The sequence below is a fragment of the Carlito syrichta genome, unplaced genomic scaffold (assembly GCF_000164805.1).
Source record: "Carlito syrichta isolate Samal-C Ts95f unplaced genomic scaffold, Tarsius_syrichta-2.0.1 Scaffold200587, whole genome shotgun sequence".
NCBI classification, from domain to species: Eukaryota; Metazoa; Chordata; class Mammalia; order Primates; family Tarsiidae; genus Carlito; species Carlito syrichta.
The window spans coordinates 107,395-126,071 of record NW_007144683.1 but is presented as its reverse complement, the minus strand read 5'-3'; the positions used below and the strand labels follow the sequence as shown (position 1 = coordinate 126,071).

Genomic DNA, 18,677 nt, shown 5'->3' with positions numbered 1-18,677 from the left:
AATTTCTGGGCTCAAGCGATCCTCTTGCCTTGGCCTTCCAAAGTGCTGAGATTACAGGCATGAGCCACCACAACCAGCCAGAACGTCTTTGATGAAGTAGTATAATTCTTCATTTCACGGGCTCTGAGACAAGATTTATTTATTTTTTAGTTGGAGTCTCACTCTGTCGCCCAGACTGGGGTGCAATGGCACACTCACAGTCACCCCAACCTGCTGGGCTCTGGTGAACCTTCTGCCTCAGCTGCTACCATGCCCGGCTAATTTTTTATTTATTGTAGAGAATAGGTCTCACCAAGTTGCCTGGGCTGGTCTTGAACCTGCGGACTCAGGCAATCCACTCACCTCAGCTTCCCAAAGTGCTGGGATTACAGGCTGAGCCACCGAGTCTGGCCTACAAGACTTTTTAATATCCCATGTGGCCAGTGGGAAACTCACACAAAAAGCATTTCTGTTTTTTTCATAGGACACCATTGGTACTTTTAGGACCACTGACAAACTACAAAGCTGCAGACTTGGATATCTGGTACATTTTTTTAAATATGAGTAAAGTGAGCTTATCAATGAAAGGAAAACAGCTCACACCATTTGTTGCCGATAATAAAAACAAGGGGTTTCAAGAAAAATTCCAAGTTTCAAGTAAAAATTAAAATTTTGAAAAACTTGTATTGGCTACCACAAATTTGACAGCTTTCCAACAATATCTTTTTTTCTTTTTTTTTTTTAAGAGACAGGGTCTTGCTCTTTTGCCCAGGCTGGAGTACAGTGGCACAATCTTATCTCACTGTGGTCTCAAACACCTGGGCTCAAGTGATCTTCCTGCTTCAGCCTCCCAAGTAGCTGGGACTACAGGTGCATATCACTGCACCTGGTCCTGATAAGAAAGACTCTTCTCATGAGTCAGCAGTGATGCTAATAAATGTGAATTTTGTTGATATTCTATAACAAAAGTGTCACTATGTAGATGATCTGTAAAACTCAGTGAGCCATGTTTTCCAAATGACTAATACGTGATGTAACAAAATCATGCTTGGGTAAAAGATCCATTCAAAGTGCAAGACCAACCAATGAATGCCAGGGTAACAGATCAGGAAACATTCATGCATGTGGTTTCAAATTCCACCTTGCAATTAATCTCTAAGAAATTACTATGTGTTGAGTTTTGGTGTAGCATCAGAAGTATACACACAAGCATCAGAAAAGACTGTTAAAACATCCCTCCCAGCTGGGCACAGTGGCTCATGCCTGTTATCCTAGCACTTGGGAGGCAGAGGTGAGAGGATTGCCTGAGCCCAGGGGTTCGAGACCAGCCTGGGCAATTCGGCGAGACCTTGTTTCTACAGTAAATCAAAAAATTAGCCGGGTATGGTGGTGCACACCTATAGTTCCAGGTATTTGGAAGGCTGAGTTGGAAGGATCGCCTCGGTTGAGGCTGCAGTAGCTGTGAGTGTGCCATTGCACTCCAGCCTGGGTGAGAGAGTGAGACTTCAACTCAAAAAAAAAAACAACAAAAAACTCCTCCCTTTTCCAGTCACATATCTGTGTGAGGTTAAATTTTCTTTATATATTTCACAACAACATACTTCAACAGATTGAATGCAGAAGCAGATAAGAATCTTGCTGTCTTCAATCAAACCAGACATTTGCAAAATATAAAACAGTATGTCTCTTCTCATTAATTTTTTCCAAAGTTATTTTTCATAAGATTTTTATAAAAATTAGTATAAGTACGGGCTCAGTGGCTCAGCTTGTAATCCCAGCATTTTGGGAGGCTGAGGCGAGTAGTGGATTGCCTGAGTCCGTGGGTTCGAGACTAGCCTGAGCAACTTGGCAAGACCTCATCTCTACAATAAAAAAATTAGCTGGGTGTGGTAGTGCACGCCGGTAGTTCCGGCTACTTGGAAGACCGAAGCGGAAGAATCGCCAGAGCCCAGGAGGTCGACACTGGGGTGGCCATGAGTGTGTCACGGCCCTCCAACCTGGGCAATGAAGTGAGACTCCAACTCAAAAACAAAAAAAAAAAAGTATAATCCACATAAAAAAGAAGCTTCTTGGGCCCAATAATTTTTTAAGAGGGTAAAGTGTTCTGAGACCAAAAAGTTAGAAAGTAACGGTATGGAGTAATGAGCTACTTGGCATTTTAGTGACTTTTCTGATGCAGAGGGCCAAGGCTAGAGAGGAATGCAGCGAGTTGAAAATGACATTTTCTCCAGGAGCCTCAATAGTCCCTTCAGCCTCCAGGTAAGCCCCACAGAGATGTGTGAAGGGGTGCCCCAAAGCCATGAAAAGATACTGAAAAATTTAAAACATATGCATATTAAGGAATGACAAATACATCCATGGGTAGGAGAAAAATGTAAATGAGAGATTTTCAGCTAAATTAAAGAACTTCAGATAAATTGGCAACAGCACCTGTGCCATATTCTGAAGGTAAAAGCCCACCTTCCTCTGGTTGAAGATGGGAAACTTAGAGGAAACAGAGATGTCGGAACTCCTGATGTCCACCAGGGGGCGCCAGAGGCAAAGAGAAGTTGCTTCCACCTTTTGGTAACATTTATCACAAATGTCTGCACTAAGGAATGGAGGAAGATTAGTCTGAGGACCAGCACTGGGCTACCTCTGACTTTTCTGAGGAGACAGCTTAAGAAAGGACAGATTCCAGGACTCATTCCAGATAATTCTGATTCAAGACCAGGAGGGGATATTTTTGAAAAAGTTCCCCAGGATTCTGATGTGCATGAGGTTTGGGAACCACAACTGTCAGGCCCATCCAGAACCTTCCCCAGGCCTCTGTGCAGGACCTGTCCTGAGACACCACCACACCTGTTCATGAAGAACGAGGAGAAACTGGCCCTTGCCGAGAGCCTCCTCTGGGTCCGATGCTCCCTGGAGGTCCCCTGCCACAATGACCCAAGAGCCAGCACTCCCATCCTGATTTGCAGACAGTGAAATGAAGGCTCTGAATGCTGAAGTGGTGGAGCTGGGATGAGGTGCCAGGTCAACTCAGCTCCAGAGGCCAGGCTCACCTCCCGCAACCAGCTGGGCGCTGGGGGCACCCACCCCAGCTCCTGGCTGGGCCCTTGGTTCTTCATCTGAAAAGTGGGATAACAACAGTGCCCACTCCCTAGGTGCTGTCATGACAGTTGTATCTGGCACACAACAGGCGAGCAAGGGAGGCAAGCTCAGTCCAGCACACCCCCACACACGTGGGCCCAGGGACTCACTGGTCTCTGTTGGGGGCTTTCCTGAGCTGGTCGGCAGTGACCCTCCATGAGAAGTTGAAAAAGCGCATGGCATTCTCAAAGTAGAGGTCTGGAACCGCGGTGTACTGGAAGAGAGGAGACAGAGCCACGGGTCAGAGCGTGCCCAGGCAGGGAGGCACATTCTTGGGTGAGGAAACAGGCCTGTCGAGGTTAGGGCTGGCCTGCAGGCCAGAGACGAGAACAGAGGTTTGGGGGCTCAGGTTCCTCCTGTGGCCTCCATGTTGCTGGGGCCTGGCAGTAATGCTCCCCTTCAAGGACGCACTGAGAGCCTCACCCAGGGGTGCCGGATGGTGTCACAGCACTGCAGGGTTCACTGGGGCAACACCTGGGTCTAGGCAAGAAACATCCCCCGCGCTGTCCAATAGAATCTTCTGTGACAAGCAGCGTGTTCTATGTCGGTGCTGCCTGGTATGGCAGATACCAGCCACGAAGGCTACTGAGCATTTCAAATGTGCCTTCCTAACTTAATTGCCATTAATTAAACAGTTGCCTGTGGCTAGTAGCTACCACTAGTATTATTCCCACTGACCCATTAAACTGGACTCCGCCTCTGAGCGTCACTAGGTCAGGCACCATTGCGCACCCTAACCCCACTCAGCATAGTTGCTGAGCTCTTGGCAACATCAAGGCCACCTCAGATCCACTTCAGACCCCTCTGGCCTTACCCCAGGGCTCTGGTAAGATGCTGGACCCTCACGGGCAGGACACTGATCCCAGACCTTGCCTGGACTGCCCCGAGAGCCCAAGGATCTTGTATCACTTAACACCAGTTCAAATTATTCTCAAGGAAAAGGCTGCAGAATGAGCCTCCTGTTCTCAGAAGTAATTTTTTTTTCCTGAGTTGGGGTCTCACTCTGTCGCCTAGGCTGGAGTAGAGTGGCATGGTCACAACAATCAAGGCCATTGCAGCTTCTACCTCCTGGGCTCAAGTGATCCTTCTGCCTCAGCCTCCTGAGTAGCTGGGGTTACAGGCACATGCCACCATATCCAGCTTATTTTTTACTTTTTTTGTAGAGATGAGGTCTCGCTATGTTGCCCAGGCTGGTCTCGAACTCCTGGATTCAAGTGATCCTCCCACCATGTCCTCCCAGATGACTGGGATTACATGTGTGAGCCACTGTGCCCAGCCAGAAGTAATTTTAATATTCTTAGGTTTTAAATAAAACCTTGATGGGAGGTTGTTGAAATTTTTTAAATGTCAAAATTCACACATTTCATTCACAAGAAGATATACAACATTGGAGGCACCAAGCGCTGAAGGAGCGATTTGCCAAGCGGTCTCACCCGCGGGGATATACCAGCTGCCCCTCTGCCCAAGCTGAGCACAAACATGTATTTGGGGTTTATGCTTTCTCTCTCCCATCAGCAGTTATCTCAAGGTCAAAATCAGAGGTTTCTCTGGAACAGGACCCCGGGGACAGGGGCAATGCTGGAGACAGGACCAGAAGGGAGGAGGCGGCATGGGGGCCTCCACCATATGTCCCACTCCCATGATGCCCTGGGGCCGCCATTCTCTCTCTTCCCCCGTTACTCCTCACTCGTGAAATGCAGCCGACCACCCGCAGCAGGGCACACAGCCCGTGTTCAGGCATTGACGCAGGGTGCTAGCCAGCGGAGGCTGCAGGAAGACAGGGCGCCAGCTGACCCAGGAGCTGACAGAGCAGGGAATGGCTTCCTCCACCTGACCTAGCCCAGACCCCACCCCACAGCATCCCTCAGTGTTCTGCCAACCACGCTGCCTCCAGCCCCCCATCTGGACCCGGCCTGCCTCGGCCCTTTCCCTTGGGGGCGTATGGGGACACAAGGGGACAGGGTGGTGGCCACTCACGTCATTGAATACTTTGTCCAGCTCCTTGGGGTCCATGATGAAGTTGGGGTAGCCTATCATGTTGTAGATGGCATCCGCCTGGACAGGGGACACAGAGGGGGTGAGTGCCCAGTGGCGTCAGCTAGGCTGGCCCAGCTCTGAGAGTACCAGGCTCAGAGTCTGGGCCAAGGCGAACAGTACCCGGCTCCCCTGCCTCAGGGCTGCCATGCCTCTCTCTGGAAAGGTTCCCCTTGCCTAACTTCTATTAATCCCACACCTCTGCTTAAACGTCACATCCCCAAGGGAAGACTTTTCTGACCCCAGCCCAGACTGCTCGCGCCCCATGGGACGTGCCACATCTCCTTGACCCTCACACCCTGTGGGATACTCCGCATCCCCGACCCCTCATGGGATACCTGATGTCTCCCTGACCCCTTATAGGACACCCCATGTCTCCCTGACCATTCATTCCCCGTGGGGCACCCTGCATCTCCCTGATCCCTCATGGGACATCCATCTCCCTGATCATCATAAACTATGGGACATGCCTCATCCCCCCCCCCCCCCCCCAGCGTTTCCCTCGCACACTCAGGTGTCTTCTATAGTCCTTCCTGCAGCAAGTGCCCGAGGCTGTCCCTCCGTCCTGCTAGACTTGAAGGCAGGATCGCACCCAGGCGGGGCTCCCCGCATGAACTAGTCTCTCCTCCACCTGCCCTCCTGCCTGTGACTGCTGCCCTTGTGCTGGAGACCTGGCAATCCCCTGTGGCGCCCGGCCAGCCTCACCTTTTCCTTGGCTGACTTCCGGGTCTCTTCATCCATCCACTTCAGGGTGCTCAGGCTCTCCTCAAATGCCTTCTTGATCTCCAGGATTATCTCAGTGGCCTGAGGGGACAGACGTTGCACCAGTCAGGTCAGGGCACTGGCCTCGCCTAAGTGCTGTAGGCGCCGCTGTGCACAAGGATAATGTAGGGTTGGAGGCTAAACTCCCCGTTGGCGCAAAGCCTCAAGCTGAGCTGAGAAGGGGAGCCACACCTGTGTTTCCTAACTACGTTCCTAATACCAACATCTGCAAAACAAGACTGGCCCTTTTACACACAGAGCTCCACAGTCAAATATGCACAGCATGCGCTTTGGGAAACCTGGGAAAGACTCTTTGCTGTAGGACTTTTCAGATCCTTTAATGTGGTAACAGGCACTGAGGTTCTTTGGGACAGGGCTGGAATACAGAGCCTCTCCCAGACTTGCTGGACCACAGAATTCCTTTTTGATGAAATGGGCTTTAAAATCCAGAGACCTCGAGTTCTGGGGAGCAGTTTAAGAAATGCCATGCTCAGGTTGGTGATGAACAGCCTGTCTCAAGGGTGACAATGTCACAGGCAGACCTGGAGGCCGAAGATAGACGGTCGAAGATTCTGGAGAGGGGAAGGCAGAGCCGGGTGGCACCAAGGGCTCCACTCAGACCCTGCTTTGCTGCCCATGGGCCCATCATGGTCACAGGTTGGAGTCGCAGCTGGCTAGTCTTCCACTGCAGACAGCATCTGCATAATTAAATCTATTTGCAATCAAAACTATGACACTAATATGACAGCTGCCATTTATGGAGCACTTCTTTTGTGCCAGGTACTCTTGATGTGTGGCATCTCATTCAATCTCCTTCTGCAGGAGGAACACCGTCACCTCCAGTTACCAGTGAGGTAAGAATACTGTCCCAGGTCCCCCGACCAGTGGTGAGGCCAGGACCTGAGCCTGGGCCTGACTGTCTCCATGGCACTTGCCGTAACATTCCTCGGCCCTTCTAGAACGAACTTGTTACCCGCAGAATAAGCAAAGGGTCACCCTCCAGGCCAGTGCTGCTCTGCCGACATGATCTTTCTGGGTGGTTCGCAGCCCTGGGAGGTGGGGATGGCTGTCACAGCCTTGTGGGCTACTGGGAGGATCACATGAGGTAGTTCAGATGAAGGATCCGGCACTGGGTCACAACAGCCATCAAGAATGACTCACGTCACTCAGGGATGGACAAAATGGGCCCTCTGAGTTACAGCTGGAGGCCTGAGGTCCTCTGGCCTGGAGAAGGAAAGGCCCAGGACAGGCCAGAGCAGGGGCCACAGGGGGCCATGGCAGGTGTGACCTCATGGCCTGTGTCCATGGGGGAGGCACTTACTATGTCTTTGCTGTCCTCTGCGAAGGTCGCTTTGACAAACATGGGGCCCAGGGCAAAGCCCAGGTTGTTTTCCGTGTCACTCACACAAAACTTCCACCGAGGAAGGCAGGTCTGGAAAACACAGGTAGGGGCGCTCAGTGGGCCCCAGTGCTGCTTCTCCTGCCTCCTTTCTGTCGGGAGGCAGCGCCATCTGGGGCCCGTGCTTCCCCCTGGAACTTCAGGGAGAACTCTCTGACCCAGTGGGAGTTATTTTAGGCATTGGACCCAAAGGCCATGGATACCTCTCATCACCACCACCTGCCACTTCCGGAGTCCAGACTCTGTGCTGGGGATGTCACAGACAGTGTCCCGTTGAACCATGAAGGGACTAGGGATATAGGCGTACGAGCTGTCTGACAGATGAGGAAAAAATTCAGGAGCAAGTAGTCACCAGGCCAGGGTCCCCCACGAGTGACAGGTGTTGCTGGGATGGGAACGGAGATATGCCTGACTCCACACTCTGATCCTTTCTACCTGACCTCGTCCTGCCTGCCTCCTGGGGACTCCTGGCGACAAGGAGCCATGGATGTTCCCTTTCTACCCTGAGCTACAGGAAAAGTCTCCCGGAAGGCCAGGGCCCCATGCGCATTGACGGTTTCCTCCAGAGAGAACAACAGCAATCCTGCAGGGTTGTGACACATTGGTCCTTCCTGGGTCTCACCCACGAGCCCCACTAGACCATAAAATGCCTCTGGGCCCAACCAGAAACGGGTGTCCCATGGGCTGCAGTCTCCTGGGACCTGGCCCAGTGACAAGTGCCCCAGCTGGTGTCAGACCCAGGGGCTCCCCTGCCCAGGCATCCCTCCGTGGGTAGTGTGTACGACCACGTGTGGTGGCCCTGCTCACGTCAAGCCCTCGTGCTGCCAAACAAGCCGGCATCCTCTTAGCCCCAGAGACCAGGTGGTAGCAACCACCCACGCTCAGGGCAGCCTGATTATGGCCCTAAAGCGACAGCGGCCCAGATGCTCATCGACAGGCAGATGAATAAACAAAATGTGGTGTTTTTATACAGCAACATTCTACTTGGCAACACAAAGGAATGAACTAGGCTGGGAGAAGTGGCTCGTGCCTGTAATCTCAGCACTTTGGGAGGCCGAGGTAGGAGGTTCATTAAGCGCAGGTGTTTGAGACCAGCCTGGGCAAAATACTGAGACCACCCCCATCTCTAAAAAAAACAAAATTTAAAAATTAGCTGGGCCTGGTGGTGCACGCCTGTAGTCCCATTTACTTGGGAGGCTAAGGCAGGAGGATTGCTTGAGCCCAGGAGCTCAAGGTTATAGTGAACTCTGATTACACCACTGCCCTCTAGCCTGGGCAACAGAGTGACACCCTGTCTCTAAAAAACAAACATTAGCTGGGCATGGTAGCGCGCGCCTGTGGTTCCGGCTACTTGGAAGGCTGAGGCAGAAGGATCGCCTGAGACCAGCAGGTCGACGCAGGGATGGCCGTGAGTGTGCCACTGCACTCCAGCCTGGGCAACAGAGTGAGACTTCAACTCTTAAACAAACAAACAAGCAAACAAAAAACTCACTGAACTGTAGACTTAATGTATACTGCATATTTTATTGAATGTAAATTATACCTTAGTTAAAAATGTCTCCCGAACAAGAAAGAAGGCAGGGAGGAAGAGGCACTCCAGCCTTCTCCAAGTCTAGTCACCAAAGTTCTTTTTCGCTTTCCCAACTGCATGTCTACTTGGATGCCTGCTTCTGCCTCCCTGCTCCCCCGTGGGTCCTTCCTTAGTTGTGAAGTCTGTCACCAGACAGTCTGTGTGAGCCCAAGGCCGACCACACCGCAAGTCAGGACTAGAGGGCCTCTAAGGCTCCATGGAGCCCCGCGCTGTGATGCCGGAATCACAGACTCATGTGCATGGTCTCCTCAGGAGACGTTTAGATAAACCCATTCATTCACACGTGCATTCATTCAGCTATGCTCCCAGGGTTCTCTGAGCAGCTCCCCTGGGCTAGGCCTTGGGATCTAGAGATGAATCAACAGTAAGTCTGCATTCAAGGGACTCAGTCGACAAGCCTAGAACATCCAGTGAGAGACACACATGTAATTATAACATCGACAGCAGTAACAGTCGTGAAGGGTTAATATCTACCACGTGCCGGGCCCTAACCCACAGAATGCTAAGAATAACGGTACAGCCGGGCGTGGCGGCTTACTCCTGTAATCCCAGAACTTTGGGAGGCTGAGGCGAGAGGACTGCCTGAGCCCAGGGGTTCGAGTTCAGCCTGGGCAACTTGGTGAGATCTCATCTCTACAATAAAGAAAAATTAGCCGGGTATGGTGGCACAAACCTATAGTTCCAGTTACTTGGAAGGCTGAGATTAAAGGATCGCCTGAGTCTAGGAGGTTGAGGTTATGGTAGGCTGTATTCTAGCCTGGGCAATAGAGCGAAATTCCAACTCAAAAAAAAAAAAAAAAAAAAAGAATAACAGTACAAGGCAGACTTCTCTTTGTTCATTTTGCAGATGAAAAACTGAGGCAGAGAGGTGAAATTACTTGCCCAAGGAGACTATCCAGGGAGCAAGTGATTGAGGTGGGATTTAACCCAAGTCTAGCTTCAATGTCTTCCCTCAAAGAACCACACTCACTGTAGACAAGTCACAAAGCCCCTGGGAGTGCTACAGGATGACCAGAAAAGTTTTCAAAAGGAGCAAAGGTCAGGGAACATCCATCTCAGGGGTGACCCATGAGTCAAGTTATGAAACAAGGAGCAGCCAGTCTCCTCGACCGCAACTGGCTGAATTGATACCTTTAAACTCTTTCTTACTATAATACAAGAAGCACCAAGCAACGGTTCCTTCTTCCCTGCCAGAAGTCTCAAATCTTAAATGGACAATAATTGATGATAAATAGCCATGCAGGGCAGACCTTAAAGGGATCCCCAAACACAGTCCTAGACAACCTTCAGGTAAGCAGAGCAGGGATTAGTTACCATGCCTGGCCCATCTTAACCATTTTAGTACAGTAGTGTTAAGAATGTTCACATTGGCCAGGCTCAGTGGCTCAGCCTATAATCCCAGCACTTTGGGAGGCTGAGGTGAGTGGATTGCCTGAGCCCACGAGTTCGAGACCAGCCTGGGCAATTTGGCGAGACCTCGTCTCTACAATAAACAAAAAATTAGCCGGGCGTAGTAGCGGGTGCCTCTAGTTACAGCTAGTTGGAAGGTTGAGGCAGAAGGATCTCCGGAGCCCAGCGGGTTGACGCTGGGGTGGCCATGAGTGTGCCACTGCACTCTACCTTGGGTGACAGAGTGTGACTCCAACTTAAAAAAAAAAAAAGGAATGTTCACATGGTTTTGGAACAAACCAATTTGCAAAATTTTTTCATCTTGCCAATCTGAAGCGCTCTGCTCACTCCTCATCCCTCTCATCCCATCTCAGCCCTGGCAGTCACGATGAAGCTCAGTTTTAACTTTTGGTGCCCACAGAGTGGTGTGGTGAGCACTTAGGGGTATGGGCTATGGGATCAAACATGCTGGGTTCCAGAGCCCCCCTCCAATTACGAGCGACAATGAATGAGTGCCCCATCTGAACCTCAGTCACCTCATCTGTAAAATGGGAGATGACAAGAGTGCCATTCTCTGCCAATCCTTTGATCTGGCCCCGCCCATTCTACTCTGGAGGACTCTGGGAGTGGCATTAGGGGCAGGGTCCAGCTGGAGTCTGCTCTGCCTGCCCCCTGGGGTCTTGCTATCCTGGGTAAGGCCAGGGTGTGCCATGCAAGTGTGGCAACCCAGCCTCTTGGCTCTGTATTTGGGGCCCAGCCTTGGTGTACCCACCAGCACGTGAGGACTGGTCAGGTCCCCTCACTGGCCTCAACAGGTGGTGCTCTGGGGCATGGACCCTATCTCACTGTCTCTGCATTCCCACACTGGGCTCAGTCTGGCACACGTGGCAGGAGTTCAGTGAGTAACCACCTGCTGCTGCACGAGTGAGGGTGACAGCCGCTTCCTTGGGGAGGAGGTGGAGGAGGCTACAGGATTTTCTACTGGGGATGGATTCCCCAGGGGGAGGGCAGGGAAGGGCCCTGACACCTCTGGAAGAATGAACCCTCAGGGTAGGGCATTGAAAGGTAGGTAGAGCCCACCAGGTCTGGGGTCTGGGAATTCAGCTACACCCGAAAGTCTCAGGCTCTGGCTCTCCAGACACAAACCAGGAGGAAAATACCAACACTGAACACCATGTCATACTTACCGTGAGCTAGTGCTGTTCTGTGTGGTTTCTGTTTCTGAGGAAGGAATATTATTGGGGGGTCCCTGTGCGAAGTACCTATCTCACAGGGCTGTGAGTCTCCCACGAGTTGCTCAAGGAAAGCGTTATCACCACCACCATCGAGGAGGGAAGGGAAAAAGCAGAAACTACCCTGTGCTGTAAAGTAGCCAAGCTGCTAAGACTCCTCTTTCCCCTTTGACATGGCATAATCACCTCCTTATAGAAGGTTCTGCCACCCCGATCGGCTTAGGCGCCTTCCTGTGCTACCCCGGACACCTGGGCAGGACGCTCCAGGGGCTGTCTCAGTTCTCTCCCTGTCATCTGCGTTCCTCACGTGTTCCTTGGCCCTGGGAGGGTACCATGGGCCTGGCACACAGTAAGTGCTCAGCACGTGTACGGGAATGCACCGTAACAGGCTCACCTTCTTGGTCCCATACATGACTTCCATGAACTTCTCATCGGCGTCCTGAAAGCGCCGATCGAGGAAGGAACTTGTTTTCCGCACCAGGTTCCAGATCATGTAGTTATTGAGGAGGCTGTGGGGACATGAGGCAGGCAGGCTCAGTCAGGGGTGGGGGGTGGGGGAGGGTTGGAAGTCACCTGGGGTTGGAGGTGCCGCAGCACTTCCCCCGCTGACCTCTAGGGGGCTCTTACACCCGACCTGCCAACCCAGGCTCTTTCCCAGCCTGCCCTGGGGGTTTGCCTGGTTACTGCTCTCTAATCCCATGGAACGGAAGCTCTTCAAGGGAAAATCCTGTGCCTTCTACAACAGAAAACCCCTCACTGCCTAGTGCAATCACTTGTACACCAGAGGTGCTCAATAAATGCTTGTTGCCTCCTTGTTGCTTTGTGTCTGGAATCTGTGACACCCCAGCATGGAGACTCATCCACAGGGCTGGGGTGGGGAGGAGGCAGTCATCTCCACAGCTTGGAGATGCCTTAGTCAGAAGGCCACAGATGGGGAGTGGAGCCTAGAAACAGGAGGGCAGGGAGGCTCTGGCCAGCCAGGCAGAGGTTTCCATGATGACAGTTCCCTCTGCCCCACCCCCAGGGCACAGGGAACAAAGGAGGTACACCTTAGCCCAAAGATGTTTACTACAGTGAACACCACCTTCTAATCAGAATCAACCAAAATGTCTGACAACAGGAGGAGGGGGTAAGTAAATAACCCTATTTATACCCAATAGAAATACTGTGCAGGAGGCTTAAGCCTGTAATCCCAGCACTTTGGAAGGCAGAGGCGAGAGGATCGCCTGAGCTCACGGGTTCGAGACCAGCCTGGGCAAATTGGCAAGACCTCACCTCTACAATAAATCAAAAAATTAGCTGGGTGTGGTAGCACATGCCTATAGTTCCGGCTACTGGGAAGGCTGAGGTGGAAGGAGAGCCTGAGCCCAGCAGGTTGACACTAGGGCACAGCTGCGTGCCACTGCACTCCAGCCTGGGCAACAGAGTGAGACTCCAACTCAGAAAAATAGAAAAAATTATAAAAAATATTAACTACAAACACTGGCTGACATTTATGGATCCCATGAGGTGTCAGGCCCTGTGTTAAGACCCGTCCCGTGGACCACTTCACTTGATTTTCACAGTACCCCTACTCAGCGGGTGCTATCTGTATCCCCATTTTATGGATGAGGAAAATGAACCTTAAAAAGGATGAGAAGGGGCCAGGTGTGGTGGCTCATGCATGTAATACCAGCACTTTGGGAGCACTTTTAAGAGGAATGCCTGAGCCCACAGGTTTGAGACCAGCCTGGGCAACTTGGCAAGACCTCATCTCTATAAATACATCAAAAAATTAGCCAGGCATGGTGGCGCGTGCCTGTAATTCCAAGTACTTGGAAGGCTGAGGCAGAAGCATCACCTGAGCCCAGCAGGTCAAGGCTGCAGTGGCTGTGAGTGTGCCACCCTACTTCAGCCTGGGCGACAGAGTGAGACTCTGATTCAAAAAAAAAAAAAAGTTTGCCCAAGGCAACAGAGCTGGTAGGAAACAGCTGGAATTTGAACCTATGCCTTTAACCAGGATGCCCTGTTCCCTCTCCTAAGAGCCTGCCTCGGGGCCCATCTTCCCGAGTCAGCTTGGCACTCCCCAGTCCCGCCCACCCTGCCTGAGAAGGGGGCTGTTTGTAAGAGGCATGCCCCAGGTCCCTTACCATTTGTCAGTGTTGTTGATGAGTGTGGAGACCTGCTCAAGGTATTCCTTGTCGTAGACCACAATAGGCTCAGATTCATTGATCTCCACGGGGTAGAAGATGGTATTGAGAAATGGCAGCCAGTTGATGGCGGGTGCGAGGGTCTGCGAGGAAAGGGGACAATGTGACGCTCTGGGCTGCTTCTCTCACAGCCAGGGTCCCCAGGGTGGTCTCTGCAGAAGGCATCACCGTGCTGTGGTGCTGTCTGACAGTGTACCGGGCAGATGGTCAAACAGAGGCTGCCTGACTCCTGTTAGGGCATCTGTAGGCAGAATTCTAAGGAGTCCAACACCCAAATGTAACTTGATATGGAAAAAAAAATTGAAAAAGGAAAGACGCAACACGGTGGCAAAAGCCACAGCTACCATTCACCAAGTGCCTCCTGGGTGCCAGGAGCCATCTTGGAAGACCCACGTGTTATTATCCCAGTTGGTCCTCACGAGAGCCAAGCAGTAGGCATTATGATCCCGATGAAGAGACCGAGCTTCAGCCAGGCTCCTAACAGTTAAGCATGTAGAATCTGCAGCCAGACAGTCTTGCCTCACATTCTTGCTCTCTTACTCACTGCAACTTTGAGTAAGTCAGTGAACCCCTCTGAGCCTTGGTTTCTCATCGGAAATATGAGGATCACCATAAAAACACAACCTGCCCCATCGGGTTATGGTGAGGACTGAACGAGCTGGTGCTGTCTGTTCTACTCAATGTAGGCTCCTGAAACACCAATTCACGTCTGTGTGACTGGCAAATTCAGGACGATAGAGTATATGCACGCACCACATAGGTCTGCAGGTGATGTTTCTCAAGCATGGGCTCTGGAGGACAAACCCTCAGCTCAGCCCACGCACATGGGAGGCTGGTCAGCTCGCCCTGAAGTGACTGAAAATGGGCACTTGTACCCGGGGCTGGCTTCCTCCTCACACAGCCCTGCAACTCTCAGCCTCCAGCAGGCCATACTTTGTCCTTGGCTGCCCCAAAGTTGTCTGCTGCTCAGAACTCCTTGTCTATCCACAGGGCTTAGTGTCCACGGCCAGCACCTCCCGGCCAGTCCTTTTCCCGAGGCAGCCTCCAGCACTGCTGAGCTACTTCCCAAGGGTTCAGCCATTGTTTGGTTAGGGTGCTGATTACAAAGCTATACAATTTTTTAAAACCTGTGATCAAAGCTGGGCACAGAGGCTCATGTCTTTAATCCCAGCACTTTGAGAGGCCAAGGCAAGAGGATCACTTGAGTCCAGGAGTTCAAGACAAACCTAGGCAACATAGCAAGACCCTGTCTCTACAAAAATAAAAAAAATTAGCTGGGCATGGTGGTATATGTCTGTAGTCCCAGTTACTTGGGAGGCTGAGGTGGAAGGATCACCTGAGCTCAGGAGGTTGAGGCTGTGGTGAGCTGTGATCATGCCACTGCACTCCAGACCGGGCAACAGAATGACACCCCAACTCAAAAAACAATTGTGATAAAATACATACACATAAAATGTACTATCTTAACCATGTTTAAGAGTACCATTCTAGACGGGCGCGGTGGTTGATACTTGTAATCCCAGCACTTTGCGAGGTGGAAGCGAGAGGATTGCCTGAGCCCAGGGGTTCAAGACCAGCCTGAGCAACATGGTGAGATCGCGTCTCTACGATAAATCAAAAAATTAGCCGGGCATGGTGGTGCATATCTGTGGTTCCAGCTACTTGGAAGGTTGTGGTGGAAGGATCGCCTTGCCCCAGCAGGTGAGGCTGCAGTGGCCGTGAGCATGCCACTGCACTCCAGTCTGGGCAACAGAGTGACACGCTGACTCAAAAGGCAAAAAAAGAGTATCATCCAGGGGCCTTAAGTCCATTCATATGCTGTGCTACCATCACCACTATCTGTCCACAGGTCTCATCTTGTAAAATGGCAAAGTCTGTACCCATTAGACAGCAACTTCCCACTGCCTCACCCCCTGCTGCTAGAAACCACCTTGCTACATTCAGTCTGTACAAATCTGACTGCTCCAGAGACCTCATATATACAGAATCAACAGGATCTGTCCTCTGGTGATGGGCTTATTTCACTTAGCATACCGTCCCCAGCCAAAGTCACATAACTTCAGGTGTACTCTTGTCCTTATTCGCCCCAAGTCGTGTTATTTTGAGCAGAAGGCAAGGGTTTTCAAGATGACATATACTGTGTCACAGCAAAAATGCCTGAATATGCCAATCACTTAGATGATCTATCTAGCACTTAGTAAGCAACCCATCAATGCTGGTCATTACCATCGTCGCTCAAGGTATGCCAAGAGTGGCCCTGGGGCCTGTCTAACTCCAGATTCTGTTCTCTGTTTGCTTGAAAAAGGGCAAAGTGCGAGATAAATAAAGGAAATGAGAGACACACCGTGAATGGCCTTCATGTGGGAAAAATCAATGACTAGCGTAAAATTAGACTAGAACGTAAGATCAACCCAAGCCTATTGTAAGTGCCTATGATGCCCTCTGAGAAAGGCAGCCATCAACCCTCACTTAACAGACACTGCCTTTGCAGATGACATAAGGTGCCTTTCTTAAAGTCACACAGTTAGTGACTGTTTAAGATTTACCTGTCTCCCTGGGTTTAAAAGGGCAGCTTAGCTGTTGAGGAACAAGGACCTCCAAGCACAGGTGAGAATATGAGGGCAGGTCCAAAGGCCGTGGTGGGCTGGTAGAATTAATAACTGGCTCTCAGTTGACAGGTCAACATTCCCACAGTGACTGATTGCAAACTGCCCTCAGAGCCGGGAAGAGGTATGCACCGCAGGGTCCAGAGCCCATGAGCTCCAGCAAGTCCCTGCCTGCCCCATAAGGAGATGAGCTGAGAAGAGTCCTAGCTGGGGGTGAGCAGATCTGGGCCCAGCTCTGGGACCATGAGCCCTTTCCTATCCTTTTTCTGAAGTGGGGTCAACACTCTCCCCTCCCAGAGCTGACAGTTCTGTGCCCCTCAGTGGGCATGCTCAGTAAACTGAGTCTCCCTTCTCCCTACCTCAGGCAGGTCATCTCTGGGGCTGATATTTAATGTTTTTGTGGCTACAAAACATGGAGACATGCTTGAGAGATCTTCAAATGGGGTTCCCCAGTCAGAGCCACCTGGCAGCATGACCTGTTTACACAGGAACGCCACTGTTTACCCAATGAGTGGAAGCTTCATAAACTGCAAGTAATTGGAACTCTCTGATCAAGGGACAGATATCAGATGGCAAGAAACCCCTGTGTATCCAACACAAACCTGCCCCTTGAGGGAGAGCAGATGTTCTGGGCAGGGACTTTCCCACAACTCTGAGATAAGATGTGTTGAGCATCAGGATTTTCAGTTTCCACATCTGGCCTGAGTAAGCTCCTAACTTAAACACAGGTGCCTGGCTGTATCTCCATGGAGATGGCTGTTTTAACGGACTAGGACATTCCACTTGTGACTCAGACCCTCTGGGCATGCTGGTGAGCTCATTTTTCACACCCACAGCCAAGGAGTATAGTGAGTCATAAAACAACTAACTCAAGCAGGTTTGAGACGGGGGTGATGGCGGGAGAAGGATGCTTCTGGGCTTTATCTCAGCTGGAAAAATGATGGAAGAGGCTGGGGTTCAGTCCCAAACAACCCTTAGGGTGGGGGTCTTGGAAAGGAAGGGAAAGACCCTCAGGTTCCCAAAGAAGTACCAGGAGGATATGGGATTCATAGCTCTGAATTCATCCTCTGCGGGTGGCTAGCCTGGAGCCATTTCGTCCTCTATCAGGGATAGCCTAGGATCACACTGTGAAGTCTAGAAGACCATTCCCTGAGTCATCTGGAGCATGAGAAGAAAACCAAATTCCCTGACACCAGGGAACAAGACATTCTCTGCCCCAGGGTGGAATGAATCAAACTGGTTTAGTGCTGGGGACCTGGGTGACATTGCCAGTAACAAAGGAATAATCATAATGACTATAATATGTTATGCTTATATTGTACAGTCAGTTTACAGGACGGAATCTCAACCTTCACCTCAACTTATTCTCCTACAACTTATGTGCAGGCCAGGCTGAAATTTACTCAGGACACGGGGCTTCAGGGGCCCAGGACATCTTTAAATGTTAGACACAAATTTTTTTTATGAGTTGGAGTCCCCCTCTGTTGCCCAGGCTAGCGTGCAGTGGCACAATCACAGCTCACTACAGCCTCAACCTCCTGGGCTCAGGTGATTCTTCTCCCGAGTAGTTGGGTCTACAGGCGTGCACCACCACACCCAGCTAATTTAAAAAAAAATTTTTTTAGAAATGAGGTCTTACTACATTGTCCAGTCTGGTCTCAAACTCCTGGCCTCAAGCAATCCTCTTGCCTTGGATTTCCAAAGTGCTGGGATTATGGGTGAGCCACCGCACATACCTGGCCCATATATACCATTTCTTTTGGGAGACAGTCCATGATTTCCAACCTGTTCCCAAAGGACTCTGTGACTTAAGTTAAGAACCATATCCTGGCTGGGCACCGTGACTCAGCCTGTAATCCCAGCACTTTGGGAGGCCGAGATGAGAGGACTACCTGAGCCTGGGGGTTTGAAACCAGCTGGGGCAACTTGTTGAGACCTTATCTCTACAATAAATCACCAAAAAAACCTAGCTGGGTGTGGTGGCATGCGTCTATAGTTCCAGCTACTTGGAAGGCTGAGGTAGGTGGAAGGATCACCGGGGTCCAGCAGGTCGAGGCTATGGTGGCCATGAGCATGCCACTGCACTCCAGCCTGGGTGACAAAGAGTGAGACTCCAACTCTAAAAAAAAAGACCAGCCGGGCTCGGTGGCTCAGCCTGTAATCTCGCGCCTTTGGGAGGCTGAGGTGAGTGGATTGCCTGGGCCCGCGGGTTCGAGACCCGCCTGGGCAGCGAGACCTCATCTCTACAATAAATCAAAAAGTCAGCCGGGTGTGGTAGCGCGCGCCTGTAATTCTGGCTACTCGGAAGGCTGAGGCGGAAGGATCGCCGGAGCCCAGCAGGCGAGGCTGCAGTGGGCCGGGAGC

At 51.2% G+C, this 18,677-nt stretch overlaps 1 protein-coding gene across 3 annotated transcripts in view; it reads right to left on the bottom strand.

Annotated features, from left to right (window-relative positions):
* Nucleotides 1–18,677, bottom strand: part of ECE1 (endothelin converting enzyme 1) — a 63,495-nt gene that overhangs the window by 8,615 nt on the left and 36,203 nt on the right. For all 3 annotated transcript variants that reach the window (XM_021709375.1, XM_008051578.2, XM_021709374.1), the window contains 6 exons: nt 13,648–13,790; nt 11,913–12,027; nt 7,229–7,339; nt 5,851–5,949; nt 5,089–5,166; nt 3,222–3,325 (listed from right to left, as the gene is read on the bottom strand). In XM_021709375.1, the coding sequence (XP_021565050.1) occupies nt 3,222–3,325; nt 5,089–5,166; nt 5,851–5,949; nt 7,229–7,339; nt 11,913–12,027; nt 13,648–13,790 (650 nt within the window). The remainder of the gene's footprint in view (nt 1–3,221; nt 3,326–5,088; nt 5,167–5,850; nt 5,950–7,228; nt 7,340–11,912; nt 12,028–13,647; nt 13,791–18,677) is intronic.